Source organism: Acomys minous, assembly GCF_964271855.1.
Source record: "Acomys minous genome assembly, chromosome: 14".
NCBI classification, from domain to species: domain Eukaryota; kingdom Metazoa; phylum Chordata; class Mammalia; order Rodentia; family Muridae; genus Acomys; species Acomys minous.
In genome coordinates, this window is record NC_140496.1 from 21,421,356 (window position 1) to 21,436,581 (window position 15,226).

General features: G+C 46.4%; 1 protein-coding gene across 1 annotated transcript in view; it reads right to left on the bottom strand.

Annotated features, from left to right (window-relative positions):
• The window catches only part of TANGO6 (transport and golgi organization 6 homolog), a 160,965-nt gene extending 146,112 nt beyond the window's left edge, over positions 1-14,853 (bottom strand). The window contains exons 1-5 of the mRNA XM_084757334.1: positions 14,672-14,853; positions 7,209-7,849; positions 3,657-3,773; positions 1,934-2,075; positions 702-838 (exon numbers count right to left, since the gene is read on the bottom strand). Of these exons, the coding sequence (XP_084613460.1) occupies positions 702-838; positions 1,934-2,075; positions 3,657-3,773; positions 7,209-7,849; positions 14,672-14,774 (1,140 nt within the window). The 5' untranslated portion in view covers positions 14,775-14,853. The remainder of the gene's footprint in view (positions 1-701; positions 839-1,933; positions 2,076-3,656; positions 3,774-7,208; positions 7,850-14,671) is intronic.
• Between the last annotated feature and the right edge of the window lie 373 nt (positions 14,854-15,226).

Genomic DNA, 15,226 nt, shown 5'->3' on the forward strand with positions numbered 1-15,226 from the left:
AGGTTATAGGGCCCATCATCGAGGGAAGCCACGACAGGAACTGCCACAGAATCCTGAGGGAGGAGGAGTGCTACTTACTGGCTTGCTCCTCATGGCTTGCTTGGCCTGCTTCCATATACAACCGATGACCACTTGCCCAGGGGTGACGCTGCCCACAGTGAACTGGGGCCTGCCATAGTAGTCATTAGTCACAGACACGCCCACAGGCCAGTCTGACGGAGGCACTCCTCAGGTAAGGGTCCCTCTTCTTGGATGACTAGTTTGTGTCAGGCTGAAAACTAACCTGTGACTCTACCCACAGGGCACAGGGTGGCATGGGTGCGTGCCGTGCATGCATGTATGTGTGCGTGCATGTGTGTGTGTGTGTGCATGTGTGTGTGTGTGTGCATGTGGAAGTCGAAGAGGAAGTGGTGGTCCCCACAGGACACTGTGGCTCACACCTGCAACCCCCTGCACTAGGGGGGCTAAGGCAGGAGGATCACTGCCGACCTGAGCTGTGCACTGAGTTCTGGGTCAGTCCTAGAGTACAGCAATCCTATCTCAAAAACAAACAAACAAACAAACAAACCATAAGAAGAGTCACTCATTAAGCAGCAAAATGAAATACTACAGTTCTCTTTCTTCATTTTAGAAAATTAATTTGCCCTGTATGGGGATTATCAGACAATGCTGGATAGAGAAAGAATAGCAAGACAATTTACCTGCGGGCAGATGTCCTTGTAGTAGCTCTCTGGGGAGAGAGACTGCTGGGGGCAGGAGGCCAGAATCTTTGCAATCAAGTCACATTTCTTCCAGTCAGCAGCTGTGGCCTCAGCATCACTCCCACCAGCAGCACCCGCTGAAAGAGACACAAATGTTCACAGCAGTTCCCATAGAAAGTACCATGGGATGAATCTGCCTGAACATCTGGGATAAGAAATGTTTCTTTTTCTCTACTGGAAACATTATTTTTTTATAGTTTATTTTTTATAATTTCATAAACATTTAAGGCCAGCCTAGCCTACATAAAAAGTTCCAGGCCAGCTAGGGCTACATAGAAAATAAAAATTCATTGCTTGTAGACCTATGAAGCATTTATTATTTTTTTTAAAGACAGGGTTTCTCTGTGTAGCCTTGGCTGTCCTGGATTCACTCTGTAGACTAGACTGGCCTCGAACTTAGAGATCTGCCTGCCTCTGCCTCCCTGGTTTACAGGTATGTACCACTGTGCCCAGTGCAATATTTTTTTTTAAGTTGAAGCACAAGAAAATATGGATGGAAGCTCAGTTTTTCAAAGATTTGTTCATTTTATATCATTTCTATGATTGTTTTGCTTGCATGATGTATCTGCACTGACAAGGCTAGAAGAGGGCACGAGATCCTCTGGAACTGGAGTTACAGATGGTTGGGAACCACCAGGAGAATGCTGGGAATGAACCCAGGTTCTAGACAAGTACAGCCAGTGTGTTCAACCACTGAACCATCTCTTTTTTTTTTTTTTTAAAGATTTATTATTTATTTATTATCATGTATACAGTGCTCTGCCTGCATGTACACCTGCAGGCCAGAAGAGGGCATCAGATCTCATTATAGATGGTTGTGAGCCACCTCTCAAAAGAGATGCCCTTTTGTTTTGTTGTCTTGAGACTGTCTCACTATTCAGAATGTGGCCACGTTAACCCTAACTCTCCATACTCCTGAGTGTGGTGGTCATAGGTGCCAACAAACCTGACTCGGGGACCTAGTGTCCTTATAGCAGCCCAACAATCTGCACGCTTTTGAGCAAAACTGACTGGGGTTGAGCTCAGTGCCTCATACATGCTAGGTAGGAGGACTAATCTGAGCAACACCTCCAGCACCCAATGAAATTGAGATGCAGAGGTCCGAGATTTACCTCCAATTCTAACTCAAAGAGAAACAGACACCGAAGTAACAGAAACATGTTGTCCCTTACCACCTGCTCCTTCCAAAATGCCCCGGACGACTGCCTGCACGCCGTTGGGTCTCATCAACCGTTCAGAGAGCAGCTGCCCACAGAGACGCCGGAGCCAAGCTGGGGTCCGGCACCTGAGCTGTGTCTTCACATCTGTGCAGGACTGACAAAAAAAAGGGGGTAAAAGTGTAGCCTGAGCATCAGTGGAGCATTCGATAGGAAGACACTGATTTTAATTTTTGTGCTAGGGAAGTAGCTCAGTGATGTATGAGTGTTTGTAAGGACCTAAGTTGTTTGATTCCCCCCCCCTTTCTTTCTCTCTCTCCCTCTCTTGTACATAGGAGGAGGGAGGTAGTCAAGTGTGTAATACTCCCCTACACTTTCTTTCAGTGCTAGGAAATAAACACACAGCTTTGTGAATAGTAGGCAAGCCCTCTACCACTAAGCTACAGATGCAGTCTGTCAGCCTTCTTTAAAAACAAACAACAACTTGCTCTTGTTACCAATTCGGGCAGTGGGATTCGACCTTGGATTCCCATGACTGAGCAGCAAATGCTCTTAAGTGATAAACCATCTCTCTAGCCTCAATACTATTTTTTGTCTGTTTTTGAAACAATGTCTCACTAAGTACCCCTGGCTGGCCTGGAACTTGTCTCAATTTTAGAGATCTGCCTGCCTCTGCCTCCAAAGTGGGATTAAAGGTATTCATTACCACCAAACCTTACCTCCAATAATTTTTTTTCCCTTGAGACAAGGTTTCTCTGTGTAGTCCTGGCTGTCCTGGAAATCTCTGTAGACCAGGCTGGCCTCTAACTCAAAGATCTGCCTGTTTCTGCGTCCTGAGTGCTGGGATTAAAAGTGTGTGCCACCACCATTGTCACAGACTATTTATATCAAGGGTCCTGGGTGCAATCTCTTGCATCACAAATAAAAAAGATCCAAGCCAAACCGGATGATGGTAGCACACGCCTTTAATCCCAGCACTCAGGAGGCAGAGGCAGGCAGATTGCTCTGAGTTCCAGGCCAGCCTGGTCTACAAAGTGAGTCTAGGACAGCCAAGGCTACACAGAGAAACCTTGTTTCAAAAAAAAAAAAAAAAAAAAAAAAAAGAGCCAAGCCGAGTGTGGTAGCACACACTTTTGATTCCCAGTACCTGGGAAGCAGCAGCAGGCACATCTCTGTGAGGCCAGCCTGGTCTACAAAGCAAGTCCAGGACAGCCAAGGCTAAATAGGGAAACCCTGTCTCAAAAAAACAAAAAATGAAAGGAAAAAAAAAAAGATCCAAAGCCAGGCACAGTGGCTCTTGGCAATTAGGAAAGTGAGGCCAGAGGAAGAGGAAAGCCACTAGTTTGAGACAAGCCTGTGCTACACAGTAGGTAGCCAGCTACAGTTCTCACCCTGAACTATAGAGTGAGACTTGGTCTCAAAACAAATCTGTGGGCTGGGGAGGTAGCTGGACAGCTTAAGAGCATTAGCTGCCTTTACCAGAGGACCCGGGTTCAGTTCCTAGCATCTGCATGGAGGATCAAAACCATCCACAACTCCAGGCCCAGGAAATCCGATCCCCTTTTGTGACCTCTGCAGTCACCAGGAAATACATGGTGCACATGCAAGAAACACGTTCACACCTATCAAATAAAACAGCAACAGCAGCAGCAGCAGCAGCGAGGCTCAACTAGATGATTTTATAGGAAGCTAAAGCCTTTCCAGGCAACTCACCCCTCAAGTCCCAAGGCCTGAATACCTGGGGCGGTCCTCCCTGGAGGATAAGTAATTCCCGGACAGCTAATGGTTGGTAGACTTGATCCAAGATGTCTCTCAAGGCCCCCTTTGATAGGGTTCTTTCCTCTTCTGTTAAAACCTAAAAAAAAAATAAAAAATAAAAAAAATGCACTTGGCTTTAGTGGAACACAGAGCAGGCGGAGACCAGCTTGAGGGTGGCGAGGAGGAAGGCTGCAGGTGGAGAAGGCCGCGCTCTGGGCACGCTCCTGGCCCTCTCTCCATCCCTCACCTCTCCATGCTGCCAGAAGTGCTTTCCTCGCTGACGACTGTGCAATACACCTGCTCACTGTCCACAGAGCACACGCTGCTCAGCCTGCTCCTCTTCTCTCCGTGGGACTGAGACAGAGCACAGGTGGAGCCCCTGCCACGGGGCAGGCAGAGGACACCAGTGTTCCGGGGCTCCTGACACTGCATGAGGAGTAGGTGTGTCTGACTAGAGTGCACTGGTAGATCGCCATCTTGATTTAAGGGACTCTCTCTTCCACCTCTTGTCTTTATGAGCAACAGTGGTGACATTTTTATTTCACTGCGGAATGGGTTCTCTGCCTGCATCTTCATGTGGGTTCTGGGAATTAAGCTGAGGTGCATGGTAAACATCTTTCCCTGTGGGTCATCTTGCCACCCGCATATTTTGACTCCTCATCTCTTACTCTGATAACTGGCTTTTTCACGTATTTAGAACCTGACTGTCAAAGAGGGATGAAAGTTACTTTGGGTCCTCTTAGTGCCCACAATACCAACCACTTAGGTAGTTTCCGTTCACATTCAGGGTCCTGCGCACTAACTATCGTGTAGCAGCCTCACAATGTACAATCACGGGGTATTCCCGTCAGCTCCTGAGCCAGCCTCCGCACTTGGCTTCTTTCTCTGTTTGCCTTGTTTCTGTCTTACTGAGATCCTTAGGACAGGGTCTCAGAGACAATCACAAGACCCTGACCTCAGACCAGAAGCAGCGCTGCTACTGCCCGTATGCTTTAGCCTGAGGTACCGAGCAGGTGCTCTCTATGACACTGTTTAGTGACACTACTTGGACACAGCGGCTTTTAGGTAAATACTTGGGAAGTGGTGTGTCTAAGTTAGGGTGACTATTGCTGTGATGAAACTCCATGACCAAAAGGAAGTTGGAGAGATTTATTTTGCCTACACTTCCACATCCCCGAAGTCAGGGCAGGAACTAAAGCAAGGTAGGAACCTGGAGGCAGCCGCTGATGCAGAAGCCATAAAGGAAAGCTGCTTACTGGCTTGCTCCACATGGTTTGCTCACCTGGTTTCTTACAGGATCCAGGACCAACAGCGTCAGCATGGTACGGGCCCTCTCATACCAATCACTAATTACAAAAATGCCGCAGAGGCAAGCGGTTCACTGTGAGTTCAAGGCCAGCCTGGTCTACAAAGCAAGTCCAGGACAGCCAAGGCTACACAGAGAGATCCTGTCTTGGAAAAAAAGAAGAAGGAGGAGGAGGAGGAGGAGGAGGAGAAAGAGAAAGAGAAAGAAAAAGAAAAAGAAAAAGAAAAAGAAAAAGAAAAAAAAGAAAATGCCCTACAGGCTTGCCTACTGCCTGATCTTATGGAGGCATTTTCTCAATTGCATTTTGCTTACAGGTGACTATAGCTTTTGTCAAATAGAATTAAACAGACCAGTACAAGGTGGGAGAGGAAATACAAAGAAAATGAACAAGCGGACAAAGGAAAACAAAGGAAAAAGCACAAGGGTGGCCCCAGCAGATGAGAAAGAAGTGATGGCCTAGTGAGCCAGCACTGGTGACCCCAGACCCATTTATATTTTAATAGCAGCAAGTTGGGGGAGGAAACAGTTTATTTAGTTTACACTGAGGAGCTGAAACAGGAATTAAAGCAGACACCATAGAGGAATGTGCTTACTGGGTTGCTCACTGGTCTCTGCTTAGCTAGATTTTTGTATACAACCTAGGGCCACCTGCCCAGGGATGGCACAACCCACAGTAGGCCGGGCCCTCCCACATCAGTGATGAATGAAGACAATTCCTCACTCACAGACATCACTGGGGCCAATCTTACCTGGGCAACCCTTGAATTAGACTTCCTTAAATGGCACTGGGCTGCAGCAAGCTGGAGCTAACTAGGACAGTGTCTTAGGCTTCTGTAGCCTCCACACAATTATGCTCCAGATAGCAGCTGCTACTCAACTGCTCTCTGACTGAAGGACAAGAAGGAACAGGCACGTTCCCTCAGCACCTCCCATCCAAGTACTAACCAGGCCCAACCCTGCGCAGCCTCCAACTATCAGACAAGATCCCGTGCGTCCAAGTGGTATGGCCATAGTCACGCCACAAACCCCCCAGCCCCGCCCCAACATCTAATACAACAGTGACTGTTTCCATCCTTTATCTCACTGGCCCGCCTGAGAAAGAAGACATGGATTTTTTTTCTTTTTTCGGCTCAGGGTTTCTCTGTGTAACAGCCCTGGCTGCCCTGGACTCCCTTTGTAGACCAGGCTGGCCTCAAACTAACAGAAATCCACCTGCCTCCCCCTCCCAAGTGCTGGGATTACAGGTGTGCGCCACCGCGCCAGGCTCGAAGGCATGACTTTTAACGGTTTTCCTAATCAGCTCTAGTGGGAACTGGTTTAGGTACTTTAAACACATTATTATTATCCTCACAGCCATCTCCCAAGGCTTGTATTATTATATGTACTTTATAAAAAGGCTGAAGAGATGGCTTAACAATTAAGAACTCTTGCTGCTTTTCCAGAGGACGCAAGTTCGGTTCCCAGCACCCACATCCAGGTGGCTCACAATAACATAAACTTCCAGCTCCTAAGGGATCCAAGGGTACCTGCACACAGGCAGCATATACTTACACACATTAGACACGTAAATAAAAAATAAGTTAAATAAAAGAGGAAACAAGCTGGGGAGTGGCATACGCCTTCAATCTCAGCACTCAGGAGGCAGAGGAAGATGGATCTCTCTGAGTTCAAGGTCAGTGTGGTCTACAGAGCAAGTGTCAGGACAGCTAGGGCTACACAAAATCTCAAAATCAAAAAAAGAAAAAGAGGAAACAGATGTTCAAAGAAATAGCCTGAAATAGTGAAATGACCTCTCTCAAAGTGTGCAAAAGGCTAGCAAGCAACAAAGAAAGCCTCCACACCTCTTCTCCCAAAAAATTACTGATTACACTCTGGGTGTGCTTTGGCATTAGATAGAAATTCTAGATCTTTCAATCAGATCATTTCTAAAGAACTAAGAAATAGGGCTGGCGAGATGGCTCAGTGGCTAAGAATACTCTCTGTTCTTCTAGAGGTTGTGAGTTCAATTCCCAGCAACCACATGGTGTGGTTCAACCACTACAATGTGATCTGATGCCCTCTTCTGGCAATGCAAGTGTACATGCAGATAGGATACTCAAATACATAAAAATAAATAATTATTTTTTAAAAAGGAACTAAGAAACGTCTTTTGGACCCTTACACAAATATGCAGGCTATCATTCATAGTCTCTCTTTCTCCCTGGCCCCCTTGCTCTGTATAGTTACCTCTTCCACAGGTGCTGCTGGTTTTCTTTTGGTTGGGCAGAACCCCAGCTGGCACAAACCCGCTGCAATATCCCCAAAATGGCGGCAAAAAATCAAGCTCCCCAGAGATGCGTGCTGAGCCAGGTCTAGGAGGACCCTGCAGCAGGTGTACAGTCTCCGGGTGGCATGGGGGGCCGCCTCCAGACGCACTACATCTTGAACAACAGCTCCAAACTCAGTCCTGTCTCTCAGAGGGACTCCCACACCAGGCATGAGGTAGGGGCAGACACCCAAGGTGACTACAAACTGCAAAACAGACTGGAAGGTCTTCTGTTGGGAGACGCTGAGTGTATCCGGACTGAGGGCAGGAGCAGCTTCCGGGGTCCTGGGGTTAGGTTTGCCTGGACTGAAGTCAGCTGCAAGGCGAGCCATGCTCTCCTTCAAACACAGCAGCAGCAGCAGGGATTGAGAGGTGAAACTCCACGTGATGTCCTCGGAGCTCTGTGGCCATTCCGCCCTACCAGCAATTTCATCTCTTAGGTCTTTCAGCTTCTTCCACTGAGCATCCTTCAGGAACTTGGTCTCCAAGGCAGACAGGTTAGATCTGAGAGTCTCCAGTAGGACACCATGTTTTGTGTTCTGTAGTGAACTTGAGCCTGATCCTTTTGAAAAGGGGGGGGGGGGGGGGAACAGAAGGAAATAGTGAACAATAAACAACACTTGCTTCTGTATGGAACACACTGCCCACCAGTGGTGGTCTCCACCCAGGAGATGGCCAGTGAAGAAGGGAAGACGTGGGGAGAGAGGGGGGGGGGAATATGAGATTGTTGGGCAGACAGACCCAAAGCTCTTTTTGTGAGGGAGTCGTTCTTGTGGAGCTGAGGATCAAACCCAGGGCCTTAAACATGCTATGCAAATGTTCTGCCACTCAACTGCAATCCTAACCCCAAACTTAAAAAAAAAAAAAAAAAAAAAAAAGCCAGGCGTGGTGGCGCACGCCTTTAATCCCAGCACTCGGGAGGCAGAGGCAGGTAGATCTCTGTGAGTTCGAGGCCAGCCTGGTCTACAAATCCAGGACAGCCAAGGCTACACAGAGAAACCCTGTTTTGAAAACCAAAAACAAAACTATGGTTGACAGATGGCTCAGTGGGTAAAGCACTTGCCAAGCTGAGCTCCATCCCCAGAAGCCACATGGAGGGAGCAAAGAAGGACTCCCAGTCCTGACCTCCACATGCACACCACACCAACATGACCATCCACATCCACACAGCAATAATAAAATGAAAAGTTCTAATCTATGGGAGATGCATGATAGTACACATTTAGCCAAACTGTACGCCAGGAAGACTGAACCCAAATGTAAATCATGGGCTTAGGTTAGAAGAACTGTATGCACACTGCTCGCCACTTGTAACAGATATACCATATTAAGACATGTAAATAAGCCAAGCGTGGTGGCGCACACCTTTAACCCCAGAGGCAGGCAGATGTCTGTGAGTTCGAGGCCAGCCTGGTCTACAAAGTGAGTCCAGGGCTACACAGAAAAACCCTGTCTTAAAAAACAAAAACAAAACAAAAAGACATGTTACTAAAGCACAACTGGGATTCAGGTGGATAATGGAGTAAGTATATGGAAATTTTTCCTCTTCCTCTCTAAACCTCAAGATATAATCAAGTATATCAGGGTATTTGGGAAGCAGATGGCAGGGAGATCTTAGGTGTCAGGCTAGCCTGGGATGGTTTACTTACACACACACACACACACACACAATACACAAGTGCTCTCAAGATGCTAGGGTTGGGCTGGAGAGATGGCTCAGAGGTTAAGAGCACTGACTGCTCTTCCAGAGGTCCTGAGTTCAATTCCCAGGAACCACATGGTGGCTCACAACCATCTTTAATGAGATCTGATGCCCTCTTCTGGCCTGCAGGTGTACATGCAGGCAGAACACTATACATAGTAACAAATAAATAAGTCTTAAAAAAAAAAAGAATAAATAAAATAAAAGATGCTAGGGTTTCCCATGTTTTTCCTTTTTTCTTTCTTAAGTGTGTGTGTGTGTGTGTGTGTGTGTGTGTATACACATACATGTGTAGGCGAGTACATGGACAGGACACATGTGTGAAGGCTGGAGTTTAAAACATCAGTTGTCTTCCTCGGCCACTCTCTAACTTACTTTTTGAAACAGGGTCTCTCTGAACCTAGAGCTCATCAATCTGGTTAGCTTGGCTGCCCAGGCAGCCCTGGGGATCCTTGTGTCTCTGTCTCCCTGCTGATGCGATCACAGGTGAAACCGCTGCCCGCAGCTTTTCCATGAGCGCTGGGGACCTGAGCTCAAGTGCTCATGCCTGCATAGCAAGCACATTACTAAATGAGCCAGATGCCCAGAGCTTTTCTTTTTTCACTTTTTTACATTTTAAAAGTTGGGTCTAGTGGAACACGCCTCTAATCCCAGTACTCAGGGAGACAGAGGCAGGAGGACTGCTGTGAGTCTGAGGCCAGTCTGGTCTACAAAATAAGTCTAAGACAACCAAGGCTACACAGAGAAACCCTGTCTCGAGAAAAACAAATAAATAAAAATAAATAAATAAATTACATTTTAAACTTTTCTGTAGTAAGTCACATTGCTGCTGTACATAAAGCTATTTAAAGACTATAAAACTATGTATTATGAGTCAGGCACGGTGGCGCACACCTGTAATCCCAGCACTTGGAAGGCAGAAGCTGGCTGATCTCTGAGTTCGAGGCCAGCATGGTCTACAAAGCCAGGACAGGACAGCCAAGGCTATACAGAGAAACCCTGTCTCGAAAAACAACAACAACAACAAAAACTATGTATTATATATGAGTTCTTTTCTGCAGAAAGGAAAAACAGTACTCCCCAGAATGCTGGTAATGGTAACAAGGAGGGAATGAGATTAAAGTTTGGGGTCTTTTTTTTTTTTTTTAAAGATGTATTTATTACATTTACAGTGTTCTCTGCCTGTGTGCCAGAAGAGGGCGCCAGACCTCATTATAGGTGGTTATGAGCTACCATATGATTGCTGGGAATTGAACTAAGGACCTCAGGAAGAACAGCCAGTGCTCTTAACTGCTGAGCCATCTCTCCAGCCCCAGATTAAAGTATTTGTTACTCTCTTCTTTCAGTTTCCCTCTTTTCGCCTACCCTTTACTATAGTAAATATTAAATGCTTCTCTAAAAGAGAAACAGTTACAGCACCGGGTATAGTGGCACATGACTAACCGAGCACTCCGGAGGCAGAGGCAGGTGGATCCCTGAGTTTGAGGCCAGCCTGGTCTACAGACTGAGTTCCAGGACAGCCAAGGCTATACAGAGAAACTCAAACAAACAAACAAACAAAGAGTTACAACACTGATCTTTTTGTTTGTTTGTTTGTTTTTGTTTTTGTTTTTTGTTTTTTTCGAGACAGGGTTTCTCTGTGTAGCCTTGGCTGTCCTGGACTCCCTTTGTAGACCAGGCTGGCCTCGAACTCACAGCAATCCACCTGCCTCTGCCTCCCGAGTGCTGGGATTAAAGGCGTGCGCCACCACGCCCGGCTACAACACTGATCTTTAAAGTACTGAGAGGGGGCTGAATAGGTGGCTCAGTGCTAAAGAGTGTCTTCTGCCTGCACAGTCATGAGGGCCTGTGTGTGGGGCCCAGCACCCGGGTGACAAGCCAGCCATCTGGCCTATCTCTGTGACCTTAGTTCTAAAAGGGGTGGAGACGGGAGGATTGCTGCAGTTCGCTGCCTTCAACCTAGCCAAGGAAAACATGAACCCTAGAATCCAGGAGAGACACTGCCTCAAAGGAAAAAGCAGGGAGTGATAGAAGACCCTATCTTGCTTCAGTACACAACAGCAAGCACATTACCAAAGGAGCCATCTGCCCAGCAGTGGTTTTTTTCCACTTAATTGCATTACAAGTTTCTTCTGTAGTAAATAATATTGCTTCTGTACACAAAAAGCCATTCAAAGAATATAAAACTAGGGGTGAGCAGGCCAAGTATCCTGACCCACTAGCATTAAAACATGGTTCCTTGCCAGGCATGGTGGTGGTACACACCTTTAATCCCAGCACTTGGGAGGCAGAGGCAGCCTGGTCTACAAAGCAAGCCTAGAACTGCCAAGATAACACAGAGAAACCCTGTCTCGGGGGAAAAAAAACTATACATATATTTCTTTCAGCAAATGGACCCCTCAACAGTAAATGTGAGCCTGTAACTACTAAGCATTCAGATCAGCAACCAATCCTCACATGACTCTCTGTGGTTGTATATGATTTCTGTGGTCAAACAGGCAGTGATTTAAAGCAAGAGCCCTTGTGATAAAGCAGTCTTTGCTGCCCTCTGCTGGTGATGGAGACAAACTAAAATACCTGGAAATGTTTGTTCTTTTTTTTTTTTTTTTTTTAATGGCTTTTTTGAACCAGAGTTTTCCTGTGTAGCCCTGGGGTGGCACTGCCCAGTGTACTGGGCCCACCTACATCAATCGTTCATGAAGAAAATGTGTTGCAGACATGCCTACAGGCCAATTTGATGGAGGTATTGTCTCAATGGAGGTTCCCTCTTAGAGATGGCCCTAGCTTGTGTCAAGCGGAGGAAAGAAAGATAGAAAGAAAGGAAGAAAGAAAGAAAGAAAGAAAGAAAGAAAGAAAGAAAGAAAGATAGATAGATGGACGGACGAAAACTGACTAGTATAATAACTCTGAGACAAGGCTGGGGATGTACAGAGGATGTAAGTTTGGTCTCCAGCACCACACACAAAAAGAGATTTAAACATATAATGCTTCTTCGCTTTCTCCGCTATTTTTTCCTTAAAATGTTACTACGAGGAAGGAGCAGTGGTGCACATCTATTACTGGAGCACTTGGCAGGATGAGGCAGAAAGACTGAAGCAAACCAAGGCCAGCTTAGTCTACACAGTAAATTCTAGGCTAGCTTTAGCTAAAGAGTAAGACCCTGCCCCAAACACCAAAAAATAAAAAAAAATAAAATAAAAATAAAAATAAAAAAATCTGCCCTCAGGGCTGGAGAGATGGCTCAGAGGTTAAGAGCACTGGCTGCTCTTCCAGAGGTCCTGAGTTCAATTTCCAGCAACCATATAGTGGCTTACAACCACCTATAATGTAAGCTAATACTCTTTTCTGATGTGCAGGTGTGCATGCAGGCAGAACACTGTATACATAATAGATAAATAAATAAATAAATAAATAAATCTTTTTTTAAAAAAATCTACTCTCACCAAAAAATAAATAAATAAATAAGCCAGCATTGAGATTCACATAGTATGATTTTAGGGGGCTGGAGAGGTGGCTCAGTGGCTAAGAGTGCTCTTTCACAGAACCAGAATTTAGTTACCAGCACCCACATAAAGGGGTTCACAACCTCATGTTACCCCATCTCCAAGGGATTTAGTGCCCTCTTCTGGTCTCCATGGCACCCACACACATGAGCACGCGCGCACGCGCGCACGCACACACACACACAAGTAAAAGTGTATCTTTTTTAAAAATGAACAATTTCAGTGCACTGTTTATTCCTTCTTCAAACAGGAATGTTTGGATTCTCAGGAGTTAAGTGGGCATGTGTACATGACTCACCTCCATACTCTTGGAGACTGGAGAAGGCCTTCCACAGGAGATGTGTGTCTTTTGTGATCACTGCTTTGAAGTTTTATTTATATAACCTTGTTCTCAAGGGGGACAGTGGCACATGCCTATAGCCTAAGCATTGAAAAAGTTGATCCCAGCCGGGTGTGGTGGCGCACGCCTTTAATCTCAGCACTCAGGAGGCAGAGGCAGGTGGATCGATGTGAGTTCGAGGCCAGCCTGGTCTACAAAGGGAGTCCAGGACAGCCAAGGCTACACAGAGAAACTTTGTCTCGAAAAACCAAAAAAAAAAAAAAAAAAAAAAAGAAAGAAAGAAAAGAAAGAAAGAAACCTGTCTTGAAAAACAAAAGAGAAAAGAAAAGACTGCAGCAGTAGGATTGTCTTGACTTTGAAGCCAGCCTGGGCTACAGTGCTAGACCCTGTCTTGAAAGGAAAGAAGAAAATAAACAGTGGTGTAAATGCAGTTCAGCTGGTAGAGTGACTGCCCAGCAGGCAAGACGCCCTAGGTTTGACTCCCCAGCATTGCATAAACCAGGTGTGATAGAGCGTTCAGGTGCAATCCCAGCATTCAGGTGGCACAGGTGAAAGAATCAGAAGTTTAGTTCAAGATCACCCTTAGTTACGTAGAGTACAGGAGACCCTATTTTAATTAGGAAAAAAAAAATCAAAACCAAACCAACCCAATAGCTACAACTGCTGAACAAGGGGTCTCCCCTGTAGTAAGTTAGAAAGAAACAGAGGAGCAGAGAGTGGTGGCGCACGCCTTTAATGCCAGCACCCTGGAGGCAGAGGCAGGCGGATCTCTGTGAGCTGGGGGCCAGCCTGGTCTACAAAGTGAGTCCTGACAGCCAAGGCTACATAGAGAAACCTGTCTTAGGAAAAAACAAAACAAACAAACAAAAACCACAGAGGACCCAAGTTCAGTTCCCAGCACACATGTCAGGTGGCTCACAACTCCCCTTTAACTCCAGCTCCAGGACTATCTAGCAATTCTGGTCTCTCTAAATAACTACATCTACATGCCCATGTTAACCACACATACATATTATTAATTTTTTTTACTTTTAATATGGAAGCTTTAGAGATGGTTCATTACTCAAGACCACTTACTGAGCTTGAGAGGACAGGGGTTCGGGTCTCAACACGCACATGACAGCTCACAACTGCCTGTGACTCCAGTTCCAGGTGATCTGACACCCTCTTCTGGCCTCTATGGGCTCCTGTATACACTCATTCACAGAAACAGGCACTCGCACATACTCATAGAAGTAATAAATAAAATCTGTGTCTGTGTCTTGCCACTGACTCTTAATTGGGGCAAATCACCACAGACAGTAAAGGAGAGCAAAGGTTTCACCATTCCCAAAGTCTCTTCGGATTCTGTATTTGGAAGTCAACTCAACACAAAAGATACCAGAGTGGAAACCCTAAAAAAAAAAAAAAAAAAACTTCCTAAAATTCAGCAAAACCTTTCTGCTCCGCATCTCTGGTTACTTGGCATTTTGCACACATGTCAAGCATGCACATCGGGCCGGAGCCCTCAAGTGGTTGGGACCTCACATTGCACCTGTTTGAAGGCGTCCCCAGTCCCTGCGTCAGAGCAGCGCTGGGTCAGTGTGGACCGAAGCCGCTGGAACGTGAAACGCCAAACGGAGCTCGACCACGATCTCACTGAGGAGACCGCAGGTCCTCCTCGGGCTTTAGTTTCCTTAAGTTTTAAGAGAGACTGGACAAGGCCCAAATGCTCCCGGGAGTGGGATGGAGATCCCGGGAGGGCCGGAGGGGAACATGAGGGAGAAGCCAGGGCCAGCCTGGGAGACTCGCAACCCCACGAGCCTTAATCCAGTCCCGCGCCAAGATTCGTCTTCTCACCTCCCGGGCTCAGCAGCAGCTTCAGCGCTTCCAGAATCTGCTCCAGACCACATGTCTCCGGAACAACATTGGGCGCAGCCGCCCCGGGCCGCGGGGCCGCCATGATTGGAGTGGGGACAGCCGCTTTCGGTGTGCTCAGAAGCCTAAGTGGACCAGCGCGGCCGCCATTTTGAATGTGGCGGGAGGCGTGTCCTTTGCTGGGAGGCGGGGCCTGCTCTGTCGGGAATGTCCCTTTCCTTCCCTGAATCTTATCCCCCCCCCCCTCCCCTTTCTGGTCTCTTTTATTCCTCTTAGCATGATGAGAAACAAATTACAGGTTCATGAGTTATTCTCGCAGACGACCCAGTTCAATTCGCAGCACCCATATCGGACACTAGCCTGTAAACCCATGTCCAAGGAGAGAAAATAGAATATCTCATTCGCATACACTTGCACGCACACGCATAATTTAAAATATTTTTAAAAGAAAATATAATTAACTTCTATAGAAAAGGTAAAATGAAGCACAAACATAATGGCACGCATTATATATATGTATATATATTATTAATTTAT